Raw genomic sequence first — 13,536 nt, 5'->3', positions numbered from 1 at the left:
TGTGATTAACATGATTGTCTTGATTTACAGTGATTTCTTATTTTAAAATTTTAATTTAAAAAGTTTCTTTTTGTAGTAAAGGTAGCCGTTAAAGATGTTCTCCTTAGTATAGGATAAAAGCAATCATCTGCAAATCAAAACATAAAAACATAAAATCTTACATAAGATTGTTATCTATGATCTGAGACAGATAGAAGAAATCTTTGTTGGATAGCAAATATTTTTCTTCGATTTCTTTTGTTTTGACTAGATTACTAGATTTGATATGATGATATCTGGTAGATGTGCAGCATGCAAGAATCAAAGAAGAAGATGTCCTTCAGATTGCATCTTCTCTCCATATTTTCCAGCTAATGATCCTCAAAGATTTGCTTCTGTTCACAAAATCTATGGTGGCAGTAATGTTGGAAAAATGCTTCAGGTATATATTTCATACTATATATGCATATAAATCATAATGTAAAGAATGACATCAAATTCCAAACCTTCATTTAGTCGAATTTAGTAGTTCAGTTCACTTAAGTAGTATACTAAATCTACATCAACATAAATAAGATAAATTTTGTAAGATAATAAGACTTAAAAGTCTACTTTTTCGAGAAGTGGTGCATTATTTTTATGTCATGTGTAGGTTTTTTTTCTAAAATTCTTAAGTATCAAATATGATGGAATTTGGTAAATTTGAAGTGTTATAAGTAATATAAATCTCATTTTACAGATAATTTTTTAAGTTTAAGATAGACTATTTTTTAAAAAGTAATGTATTAGTTTTGTTATCATGTTTTTTCTAGAATTCTTATATACGAAATATGTTGAAATTTGATATTTTAAAAGTGTTATAAACAGTGTAAATATTTTTTAGGGTTTTTATGAATCTGTAAAATTAAATTATATTTAAAATTCACTTTTTAAAAATAAATGTATTGTATTTTTTCTAAAATTCTTAAATATTACATATTAGTAATTTAAAGATGTTAATGATTTAAATCTAATCTTAATTTATTATTCTTGATTATATGTATTTTTTTTTAATTTTTAAATATCAAATATGACGGAATTTGATAATTTGAAAGTGTTACAAATGATATAATCTCATCTCACAAATCTATTGAATAAAGTTAAATTAGATTTGAAGTCTATTTTTAAAAAAAAAAAACTATGTATTATTTGTTAGAATACGTAGTTTTTTTTTCTTAAAATTCTTAAACATTAAATATGATAGAAATCTGATAATTTAGAAGTGTTATAAAGGGATCTTCTTAACTATAATAATAATATTAACATTTGATATCAATGTGATTTTAAGGTGAATTAAATTAGTTAACCTTTGTGATTCATGATGTTGCAGCAAATTCCACCATATTTACGAGAACAAACTGCAAACTCTTTATACTTTGAAGCACAGTGTAGGATTCAAGACCCAGTTTATGGATGTGTTGGGATTATCTCAAAACTATATGAGCAAATTCGCAATACAGAAGTTGAACTTGCCCAAATTCAAACTCAGATTACCTGTCACAAGCTTCAACATCTGCAGCCAAATAATGCACAAACAAACTTCAATTCGTTGCCAACAGTTCAAGCTCAATCCAATTTTCAAGTACCAGCAGAAAGCACCAACTCTGCCCAGTTTCAATGGCCAGATCAAGTTCCTTGGTTTAATTAAAATTCATGTTTTTCATTTGATACAAATAATTGTTTTATTTTTTTCTTTGATTTTGCTGTTCAAATGTTGAGGAGTTTTTCTCTCTTATTTTCTGGTAAGCATAAAAGAATGTCCCAAGGGCAGTGATTGGTTATTGTACTCAACTTTTCAGAATAATTCTTATACAACGAGAAGATAGCTAGCGTTATTACGTATCCCGTTAACAAAAAGTTATGTTGTGTTACGTAAAATAATGTGTCACGTTAATATATATATATATATATATATATATATATATTAATTATAATATTACTAACATAAACATAAACACATGCCCTATCATGTCTTTATATACGTATTTTTAAAAAATTAATGATATTATATTAATAGATGATAATATTTTAATGTTATTAAATTAATATATAAAATAAAATTATATTTATTAAAAATAAAGTGAAATATATATAAAAAAAAGAATAAACAAGAGGAATTATACGAATTTTCATCACATAGACCACATAATCATAATCATAATCAACTTAATAATAAACACACGATTACACAATGTCTTGTCGTTATATAAGAGACTTCAATCTCTCATGCAATGCAAGGAAAGAATAAACAAGAGGAATTATAAACCTCTCTAAAGAAGTTAACAACACATTATAAAAAAATATTAAAAGAACTTGGAATTGAGCATAAGTTGTGTTCAAACTAACAAGATGAAGCAGTGAAAACATAGAAGTGGGCGGCAAGGTCCACAATCTCAATTTCATGAAGCCAAAATGCAGGAAAAAGTGTTTTTTGATTGAGAAATTAACTTTTATTGATGATTCACTACAACACTCATACATCATCCATTCTCAACATTTAATATGACATGATTGTGCCTATCAAATGAATTTCATATGGAAAGAGCTGGGAGGTTAGAACCACACGATCTTGATTTCATGAAGCAAGAATATGAAAAAGTGCATAGTCACGGAAAAGTTTTATGATGAAGAATAATATAATCCGATTTACTGGAGTAAAAATGCAGAAAACGTGCAAAGACATGGACAAGTGAAGTTAATAAAGAATATAATCTGCTTTCATAGACTAGAAGAATTTGAGTAGATGAAACAGTTACTTTCATGTGTTCTAATCTCCACCTTAGATTAATCTTAATATGCAACATCAGAGGATCCCGATCCATTTAATAACTAGTTGGTTTCACATATAAAATGTTTTAAAATGTAATATCAATTATTGCATTTTGATACTTAAAAATCTCATCTTAAATTTCATAGTAAATTTGTCATAATCATATCACAATATAAAAAAGTTAAATTGGTGAAATTTACCAGTCGCTGTAAACTTATGTACTTGATCCACCAAAACAAATAACCTAATAGTCAAATATGAAACTCTGGGTACTTTTAAATTGAGAAGGTTTGAAGTTCGGAGTTCATTACTTGAGATCACTGTTTCGGTCCGTTTGCAAAATAAATGACCTAGATGATTAAGCACCTGTAGCTGGTTTCTTTCCATCAATGAACAAGCCCATCGTTTTGAACCACCGCATCAGATTTCGATGTTCCTTCACATATAGCCACGCTTGAAGAAATTTAAAGAGAGACTCGTTCACTCCTCGTTCCTCAATGTAATTATGAAAGGCATCTCTCATTTTATCATCTAGTTCCCTGTCAATTTACAGAAAGCCAGTCAAAACTAAAAAAAATTCATAGCATTTCCAGTTTCCACGCTTGAAAACATGAGAATTGCGAAAAGAAAATTATCAGGTACATGTACATGATAAAACACAAAACGGGTACTCTTGAACAACACAGTATTCATATGTTCTAACAATGTAAGAACTTTTTGTTCCCCAAAATTCAAAATACAATCCCACAGTTTCTTCTCCTCGGCCCAGCCTATCTTTTTCTCGCTGGGAAGAAACATCAAAATGAATCACATAACACCGACATTGACATGGACCTTAATTAAAACCTCACCTCGAGCTTCAAAATGAATGAAGAACTCAAAGGGTAGAAATACTTTCAACAATAGTTGAGACTCTAAAAAACAAGCCACAATTCTGCTACGTGTTAGGCTTCCACCAATAGAGGAAGGGTGCTGCTGAGTGGAAGGCTATTCTCCTTCAACACCTTTCCTCAAATACACCTTCAAAAATTAATTAAAAGCTTCAACCTATTACTTGCATCTTAAGGCTAATAGAACTCGATCATCTTAGATTTTAGGTTCGGATTTAACTTAACTCCAAAAGTTTATTCGTAGGAGGACTCCTCAATTATATATCTATATCTATATCTATATATATATATATATATATATATATATATATATATATATATATATATATATATATATATATATATATATATATATATACTACTCTTTTCATGTCACTCATCTATGCAAGTTCTAAAAAAACATCTCAACTAGAACACTAGACATAGTTTGAAATTTACAAGACTGGATATGTGCTAAGCAATTTGATATAACAAACTGGCCTAATAAGCCCAACAACGATCATTGAAAATCTAATAACACCCTCAAATTTGAATTTTTGACATGCTCAATTTCAAAAGCTATCTCTCCCCTTAAATCATACCATCATATAACACTAACAATTGTGAGTTTTACGTTTACATATTCTAGAGGTTGCAATGACAATAACTCCCAATCTCCAAACCTACACAAACATAAACCCCAAACAAAATTGAAAAGAAGAAAGAAAAATGGAGAGAGGAGTACTGACGCGAAAACAGGGCCACTGTATTGCGAAGGGATGAGGAGGTAGTGGGAATCTTGGAGCTTAGGCCTCATGGAAACAGAGTGAATCCCCAGAGCATCCTCGTACAAACCGCAGAGGAAAATCAACGATTCCTTCTGCGAGGGTTTGGAGACGTCGACATGGATGAAGAGCTGGTCCATTGCAGAATCCTCCTCCTCGGGGGCCGACAACCGCATGACGTAGACACTCACCTCTTCCTCGCCGTAGCTGCGCTTCAGAACCGGACCCTGTGAGTCCAGAGCCCCCTTCACGATGGTGAACGGCGACGGAGGACTCACTTTCTGCAAGGCACGTGCCACTGTCACGTGAGCCGATATCTAAACCTAGAATAAAACCCTAACAGACATAGAGAGTGAGAGAGAGAGAGAGCTTACAGGGGGCATGTTCATTTTGGCGACTTCTTGATAGTGTTCCTTCAGGGAGCGGAGAAGCATTGAGTTCACGGCGGGGGAGATGCCGCCACCTTCCGACGAAAACGGCCGCCGGAGAGCACCCACGGCGCCTACCACCGCTCTCTTCCACATTTCTCTGTTTACTTTTACTTTGCTTCTATTCCTGCGCCGTGTGTGATTGTATTGTGACAACCCAACTCAGAACTCACTTCAAAACTAATCACACTATTATATTGTTGTTTAATATTTCATTATTACATTTACAGTTTAATTTTTGTTATGTTAGAAATAATGTACTTATTGTTCGGAACTAAATACTATATTCTATATTAAAATGATACACATAAAAAAAAAAACTAAAAATGATATGTTGCATTGTTTTTGTAAAATTATAAATCAAAATTACAACGAAATGTCTTTTAAAATGACGCGAAAATAAGATTTATCATTCACAATCAAGATGCTCTCTTTGATGTTATAAAGTATTCTAACACAAAAAAAAAAGTCGACAATCTTTGGAATCTAACATGAGCAATATGTGAAAATTGAAAATTTAACTAATTCGTAAAAAAAAAAAAAAGCTTATATAAACATTAATTTTCAAAAACAATTTAATTCTCTCTTAATATAATTTTCAAACAATCTTCAACGCATACAAAAAAGGAACGGTATAGTTGAAAGAGAAAAATGTTATCTTAAAAGTTTAAAAATAAGAAACAAAAATAAACAATCTTTTATTCAAAAAAAAAAAAAAAAAAACAGGTCAACTATACTTGTTATTATTACCTACAAGTAACTCGTGAACAAAAATGCTGAGTATGTATTGAATAAAAACGTCCAAGATATGAAAAGGAAGATATTAAATGATTAGTTGACAATATTTACACAGTTAAGTTAAAACTATGCATCTGAAAGCATTTTTTATCAATATTACGTAACAACATTGATTAGACAAAAATCGTTTTCTCGTAAATTTCTTAAACATGAATCAATTTATGAATACCCTTCTCATGGATTGAACTCCATGATTTTCTGCGTCCAGACAGAGGTTACCAGTTGTAACTTCTATCATTCTAACATCTCAACAAAAGTTAACACTTTTTTAAGTCACAAAAACGAAAGCTCCGATCATTCAGAATTGTAATAGGAGAGATATCATAAGATTCAAAATCTGTCTGACCAAAGCTTCTTATACTATACACAGAAGTTATTGGTACATTTTGAGCAGCTGAAAAATGCATGTGATGTGAGAATTCTATGAGCTTCGACCATGAAGAGACTTGCTTACTTGTGAGGCTAAGACCATTGCCTTGGCTCTCGTGCTCATCAGCATCAATTCCCTCACTGCACGACGCTGATGTTGCCGAGCATTTTTAGCTCTCTTCGGAGCTAATCGGTTGTCCCTTTCCACAAATGCAAGTCTGAATTTTTCAGCTACTGATAATTCAGTGGAGCCTGAAGAAGATGGAGTGATGTGTTTCAAAGCAAACCTATGCACTGTCCATGTTCTGGGATCAATATCCTTGACAACTTCGTTGTCCAATATGATATCTTGCAATGCTTCCCTGGGAACCTCAGTTCCCATGAATCCAAATGGTGATGACTTAGGATTTACAACAACACGTGGGCACTCAGTAGAAAAGTCCTCCAAAGAAATTTTATCAATGTTTGGCTGCATATAAAGTAAAACAAATCACTTCTTGAAGAAATCTCAGGCAAGAAATATTTAAGCAACTTTGATCTTCCAGGCAAAATTTTAAGGTCATACCCATACTAGCCACCTGAGTGATTGTGCACCACTAGCAAGTTCTTTTGTATCCAGCTCCTCCCAAGAATCCTCCTCCACATAATCATCAAACCTTGGTTTAAATATACCCAAGCACCTCCGTGCAGTGTTGTCACTCCTTGTACACCCTCTGCATTATTAATCATGATTCATTGCCTCTTATGAGTTTTTGTACTGATGCAATCCTACTCAACACATTCTTGTATTCAGTGTGATTACAGCTTATGATTATATGAAAACCACTATGTAATAAAAGAATGAATACAACTAGAATAACTTTCAAGGTTCATATAACATTTCCTTCATGAAATTAGACCAATCTTTAAAGCCAAATTTTGACGTTATAAAATATTAAGTAAGCATGCTTTGCTCATCTTTATATACGAACGCAGTAAACAGATTCTAACTACAAAAGTATAAAAAGAATATGGTACCTAAAGGGCCCATCGAAACAAATTTTTCAGAATGACTTAAATGAGAAACGAAATACTTAAAACAACATTGAAGAAATTGCCTTAACAAAGAAATAAAACTTGAAATGGACAACACTAGATATGTACCCGCATCTCAATGTCTCCAACAAATGGCAGTGCTTCACAAGCTCAGATATACCAGTAGCAGTAATTTTGGTGCATCGGCTGCAAATAGTCTCAATATATCAAGTGATTCTGAAATAGAGAGAAGTATAATATAAAAAAACACAACGAAACCTCAAATATTTTTGTTACCATGATACACATCGACAATGTGATATTCTAATTCCAAGGCAAGTTGACCAAATAAAGGCAAATAAAATTAATAATCATCACATCCAGTAGAGTAAAATCATGAAATACAATGGAATTTACAATGAAAGAGGAAGGTCTAAGCAGAAAATTCAATCAGTAGTGATCACCAGCTTCGAATCAACTGATGATATAGATTAAACAGAAAAAAAAAAAAAATTCTCAAAAGTGTGCCTGTCAGCTGGTCCATTGCAGGGGACATATAACATGCTCTTGGAGCATCAAATAACCTTAAGAGTTAAGACTAGAAGCCAGAGCATATAGCATGAAAGTCTCATAAAACTGGAATATACATGAAACAACTAAATATTACGAAAATTCATGTTTATTTCGAGCTCGTGTATTTTAATACATCAAGGCAAAATAAATTGTTTTATTATTTTTTTAAAATGGTTATAATTCTATACCTTATATCCAGAGCTTTAATAAATCTACATACTTCAGCAGCTTTGATCAAGCCAGAATCAGAGACATCCGAGCCAGAGACATCGAGGATTTCCCAGGAAGTATCAGCTAATGCGATCAGGACATCATCATTCAGCAATTTTCTTCTTCTAGCAATAGCTGCCACCGCTATCTGTGATTAAGTGTAACTAAATTATATATTTGTATGTGTGTATAGTGCACACGATCCATGATGAAAGATTTTATTTAAAGTTCTTTTTATGTGGAATACACGCATAATCAAAGGTTTTTATCATCGGATAAACAAGAAGTGTTTAGGACAGTGAGCAGAACATAAAATTCAACTAAAGAAGCACACTCCTGTTCACCAAACAGGTGCCCCAAGAAAGGATACTTTCTCTACCAAATAAAACGGGCAATCCTGGAGAAACCTTTGTTTCCCACACATTTGCATTGAACACACCATAACTTTACACATGTATGAGCATTAGGATAAAAATGACCTATTTAAAGATTTGAAGAAAAGAATCATTTTCCAGTAACCTACCTTTATATCAGCTGGCAAGTTGTCAGCAATCTCACTCAAATCTACAATAATATCCTCCAGATGCCTTCCAATAACTCCAACGCAAAGGCTGACTAAACTCGGAGGCTTTGTCTTCTTAGATAGAAATCCTGCATAAAATTTCTCAAGAACTTTGTCAATTCCTTTTCTGTGACATATGCTAATGCAAAAAGAATTCATGATGGCCCCAAGGTTTAAACTAAGTCCTCATTTAAAAAACCTAAACTTCTCCCAACTGGCACCCACCTAGTGTCTCTTTCAAAGAACATGTTTAATCATTCTAGTCAGATGCAAAACTCAAACTGAGCTTCCATACTTCGGCATAATCAGGTCATACAAACACAGAGTCAAAGATCAAAACCTAATTAATCAATGTGCAGTACCCGCAAGATCTGGTAATACCATCTAAAACAGAAATTAATCACAATAAAGCCCAAAATGAGCAATGTCTTGAGCTTTCAACTTAAAATTAACACACAAACAAAGAACCACAGTCGTTGAAATTCAATTGATCCCCAAAACAGAGCAAGTGCGATGATCATGGGGCTCTGAAAGGTGAAAGCTTTAACAAAACATAAACATAACACCCCAATCTCTAAAAAGCGAACAACAGAAGCTACGTTTCATATAAAAACATATCGAAGTTTAAAAATTTACCGGGAAATTGAGGGCGGGCAATTTCAATGGAGGATTTGGATTTGACGTTGAATGGGGAATTCAAATCGAGGCTTTGCAAAGAGGTCGTTAATGCTTTGGCACCTTTACCTTTATCCATCCAAAATCAAAATGAAAAAACAAAGCAACGCAAACGTGCGCTTACACAACACCCTCAATTCCTAAGAACCAAATCTGATGATGATATCAAACTCCTAATCACTTTCTCTCTGCATCTCATTAGTGTTGTGTGTTCTGAAATAAACGTGGCCGACTTAACTTTGGATCCTCTGTTGAAAAAATTATTATTACCAACATTAATTCAATTGGAAGAAAAAAAAAATGATTTCAATATATTATTATCTATTATTTTAAGAATTAGTAGTACATGATAAATATTATTCCATGTAATTAATAAGTATACAAGTATGTTATAATTAAAAATTAGAGCAAACTTTGCTTTTGTCTCCACTTAACTTTTCCAAAATTAATTTTAGTTTTTTGGATTAAATTTTTTTTTCCTTAATTTTTAGTAAATTTTAAAATTAGTTCATTTTAAAATTTTTAACAAATTTAGTCTTTTATTTTTCAAAATACATAAATTTAATTTTTTTTAATCAAATTTTATTAAGTTTATTTGACATTTCAAGCGTATTTCATAATAATATTTGACTTAACATTAAAACGAAAATGTGTCAAACAGTATAAACAACTCAAATGAAACCCTGAAATGCATACAAAACATCAAATAAACATAACAAAATTTGATTAAAAATACTAAATTCATATATTTCGAAAGATGAAACACTAAATTAGTTCAAAATTTTAAAATAAACTAATTTCAAAATTTATTAAAAGTTAAAAAACAGAAAACATATTTAAATTTAATTTGTTTATACGTTGTTTATGTTTGATTTTGTAGTTTGAAAATACTTTCTATATTTCAACCTTAAAGTGTATTTCTGTTTATAACCGACATTAAATGTAACTATGGTTATATAACAACTAAAAAGTTATTTTTTGTAAGTTAAAGATGAAAATATAACACAAAAAATGAAGAATGAAACTAATTTGAGAAACTTTAAGGAGATCAAAAATATCCTCTACTTTATTTTAAATATGTATTTTTAGATTTAAAATAAATTTTAATATAAGTTTATATTTATTATTATTTTTCAAGAAAAATAATGTTAAACTCCTATTTACCAATGGAAACAATAAATAAAAAAAAATTAAACGACATACGTAACTAATATAAATAAATATATGCTTGAAATATTATGTAAATTAAAATATATGCTGATGATGTCGTGAAATACAACTTGATTTGGAAATTAATTTGGTTGTGTAACTATATATTTATATAAATAATCACTGAAATTATTAGTCAATTTTTATCACCGTAAATTTTATTAAATAATTTGTTTTTTAATGTCATTACAAATCATATTTGAAGTAAATTTATAATAAATAAAATTAACTAACTAAGAAACATACGACTCAAATTTTCCTGACATAATTTTATATCTTAAACGTATTTCTTTGACATATTTTATTTATGAGATTTGTAACTGTGAGGCTCAATTATTTTAGTATTAAAAAATTTTAATATAAATAATTTTGATATAAACGAGTTTTATTATTTTAAAACACAGTCTCTATAAAAATAACTTTTTAGAGTTCTCTAACTTCTTTCTAGAAGTTCTCATTCTTTCTTCGCCTAATTGAATATTTGAGACTGTGAGTAATTCTCATGGTAGACTCTTCAATCTCAACTGACTAGTCACTCCGTTTGCATAAGTTAAGTTTCAGTCTTTTTTTTGTATCTTCTTCTATTGTACGTGAGGTTTTCTCCGCTTGTAAGTGTCTTTTTATTTTTCTACATAAGTATCTGCTAATGAGTCATCAGTATATCTTTATTGTTATTGTGATGTTTATATATGAAAATAAAGCATGTGTGGAGTTATAAGAGTTTTGGTGTTCTTTAAGTGGGTTGGGTTTGTTGAGTCGCTTGCTCAAGTAAGGAAAGCTTGTTTGTGTACATGAGTTTGGTAGAAATTGATATTTTTGCATATATGTGGTTGATTGTGATTTAGTGATGAATCTTGTTGGTGTTGGGCTTATGAAAATAATGTCTTTATAACTCCCATATCACCTAGGATAAGATAGGGATTGAATGTTAGTGACTATATAATGAGCTTTAAGTCCGTGATATTCTTTGTCGCATTTAATGACACTTTAAGCTTATATTTTACTTTTCTTATAGTCTTGCAGTTGAGTGTTGTGAGGTGTAGTTAAATTATTCATTGTGAAACTATAAGTGTATTTGGGGTCAAAAGGCATGGGAGAGTAGTCTATGTGTTGTACAAATTTTCGCATAGTATTCTATAGTTGTCAAGAGACAATAGTTGTGGTTTTTTCTAGTTTTGGGGTTTCTACTAGATATTTGTATGTACCCTTGTGTTTATCTCATTTCTTTGCTAATAGAGTGATTATTGAGAGTAAAGACGAAAATGTTTTTAATTGGCGATGTGTTTTTCTCAACAATTGGTATAGTGATTTTAGTATTTTGGATTGCTTGATCAGTTAGTTATGTATGTTAGTTGTTTGATATAGTGGTAATTGAAGAAAAGTGAGATATGAGTAATTGATCAAATTGGTACTAATAACTATGTTTTAAAATTTGTTTTTTACCAATAGCTAAAAGCTGAGTATCAATTTTAGTTATGAAATAGGTTAAAATTTTCCAAAAACCACAAAATGCAAGTTGATCAACGCCGAGTGATGTCCATGCAATGTTGAGCACCACCCTCTCAGTAGGTCTAGGAGCAGCTCGGTCTAAAGGCATGAGCACCAAACTTTAGCTATATAGATTTTGTTAGCTTAGTTTGAGTATATAAATGATATATTTTTTTAATTTTATGTAAAACTGATATATTTTATATACTAAATACTACGATGAAGTGTTCTATTTTATTAGTTTCAAACTATTAAAACGAGATATTACAATTAGATAATCTAGTATGTTAGACACTTGAAAATTTTAATTCTTTTACAATTTAATATTATATATATGAGTAGTTTTTACGAAAATCAATTATAAAGATCATTCTCTGAATCTCTCTTTAGAATTTCATATTAAAAAAAAATCTAAACTTTCAATGCATAAGTATAAATCTTTAAAAGTATCTTAAATTACAAATATAAAAGAAAAAAATACGAGTAACTTATATTTATTCATAACGAAGAAAAGATAATACATTCAACCCTGCAAATAGTATTAATAGAAGATGAAAAAAAAAGTATACGATAACAACCATGAACATACCTTATTAAGGAAAACATACTTCTTCTTACTAAAAAATCTAAGGACAGGTCCCACTTTCACAGAATGCATGTAAATATCTGAACAATTATTTATCCACTTCTTCAATTATTTCTTATGAGTTGCAGTATGCACATAACTCTGTGTTTCATCATCAATTGTCTTTACATGCTTTCATCAATTTCTCCATATTTACTTTCACATGTCAAAGAAAATAAATGTGTTCAAGTGTCTGGTTCTAAAAACACAAAAATAGATTCTTAAAATATATTTGCTAAATTCATGACATACATGCAAGAGTTCAAGTCTTTTTATGATTAAATTATCAGCAATATAATCACAAGTTATCTTAGAGCTAATTAAAAAACACAAGCTTTGACTTTACTGGTTATGTAGAAAGTAAATTTATTACGATAAATATTATTTTGTGTAACATTCCTCAATATTAAGTAATCATAACTGAATTAAGATATTTATTTGTAGTAATCAATATTAAAATTACATTTAAAAATGATTTTTTTTAAAATCTTTTTAATGATGAAATATAAGTTTAAATTCATAGATTATATCGAAAATATCTAACAGTACGTGTGATTGCGACCTTTCACTGAACCTAACATGCATTTGTCATAACCCTAATAAAACAAGTTATGTCCACTCTATCAACCGTGGGAAAACGTGCCTGTTTTAATTTTTTACTTTTTACGGTGTTGAACATTTTAATGCATGAATATATTTTATTTTTACTTTTTACGTGTTGAACATTTTAATGAATATATTATTGCTGGCTTGACTTCTAAATTTACTAATATTAGATGAAATTGCGTGTAGATGATTATATTGGTCATTTTTTGATTGAAAGATTACAGAGACACTTAATTTTAATTAAGGTTACGTGTTATGCTAGATTTTTGGTGTTAAGCGGTAAAAATATATCGATGATATTATATTAACTTTTATTTAATATATTTTAAAACATTAAAATTAGTAAAATATATTATAGAAGATTAACACAAAAAAACTCAGCATAAAATTTAGATTTATGTATTGAAATAATATTATTATTAAGATACAATATAATAAAATACGAGTTAAACCCATATATAACTCATTGACACTATTTTTAATTTAAAATCAAAAGATAACAAGTTTATAGATATTTGTTTTATGTGTTATTCAACT

At 30.0% G+C, this 13,536-nt stretch overlaps 2 protein-coding genes across 2 annotated transcripts; both read right to left on the bottom strand.

The window, feature by feature from the left end:
• Positions 1-2,904: 2,904 nt before the first annotated feature.
• On the bottom strand, positions 2,905-5,050 carry LOC114193613 (mitochondrial acidic protein mam33). The gene is made up of 3 exons (XM_028083481.1): positions 4,817-5,050; positions 4,407-4,723; positions 2,905-3,327 (listed from the first exon to the last, which is right to left on the bottom strand). The coding sequence occupies exons 1-3, from the start codon at positions 4,964-4,966 to the stop codon at positions 3,147-3,149; spliced, it is 648 nt and encodes a 215-aa protein (XP_027939282.1). The 5' UTR covers positions 4,967-5,050; the 3' UTR covers positions 2,905-3,146.
• A 942-nt stretch (positions 5,051-5,992) lies between these two features.
• Positions 5,993-9,317, bottom strand: LOC114193208 (protein AMN1 homolog). The gene is made up of 6 exons (XM_028082927.1): positions 9,033-9,317; positions 8,358-8,485; positions 7,813-7,982; positions 7,181-7,258; positions 6,603-6,750; positions 5,993-6,506 (listed from the first exon to the last, which is right to left on the bottom strand). Exons 1-6 carry the CDS (start codon positions 9,148-9,150, stop codon positions 6,090-6,092), a joined length of 1,059 nt encoding a protein of 352 aa, XP_027938728.1. The 5' UTR covers positions 9,151-9,317; the 3' UTR covers positions 5,993-6,089.
• Between the last annotated feature and the right edge of the window lie 4,219 nt (positions 9,318-13,536).

The sequence above is a fragment of the Vigna unguiculata genome, chromosome 8 (genome assembly GCF_004118075.2).
Source record: "Vigna unguiculata cultivar IT97K-499-35 chromosome 8, ASM411807v1, whole genome shotgun sequence".
NCBI lineage: Eukaryota > Viridiplantae > Streptophyta > Magnoliopsida > Fabales > Fabaceae > Vigna > Vigna unguiculata.
The sequence above is the reverse complement of the archived record's forward strand: the minus strand, read 5'-3'. Positions and strand labels throughout refer to the sequence as shown.

Bases quoted from the DNA above. Each gene is read 5' to 3' on its own strand.
- LOC114193613 (XM_028083481.1), bottom strand. From the start codon at position 4,966: ATGTGGAAGAGAGCGGTGGTAGGCGCCGTGGGTGCTCTCCGGCGGCCG. The intron at 4,724-4,816 runs GTAAGCTCTCTC...CGTGCCTTGCAG, and splicing joins CCAAAATGAACATGCCCCCT to AAAGTGAGTCCTCCGTCGCC. The intron at 3,328-4,406 runs GTCAGTACTCCT...GTAAATTGACAG, and splicing joins TACAGTGGCCCTGTTTTCGC to GGAACTAGATGATAAAATGA.
- LOC114193208 (XM_028082927.1), bottom strand. From the start codon at position 9,150: ATGGATAAAGGTAAAGGTGCCAAAGCATTAACGACCTCTTTGCAAAGC. The intron at 7,259-7,812 runs GTATAGAATTAT...GACTATTTGCAG, and splicing joins ATTAAAGCTCTGGATATAAG to CCGATGCACCAAAATTACTG. The intron at 6,507-6,602 runs GTATGACCTTAA...CTTTATATGCAG, and splicing joins CACTCAGGTGGCTAGTATGG to CCAAACATTGATAAAATTTC.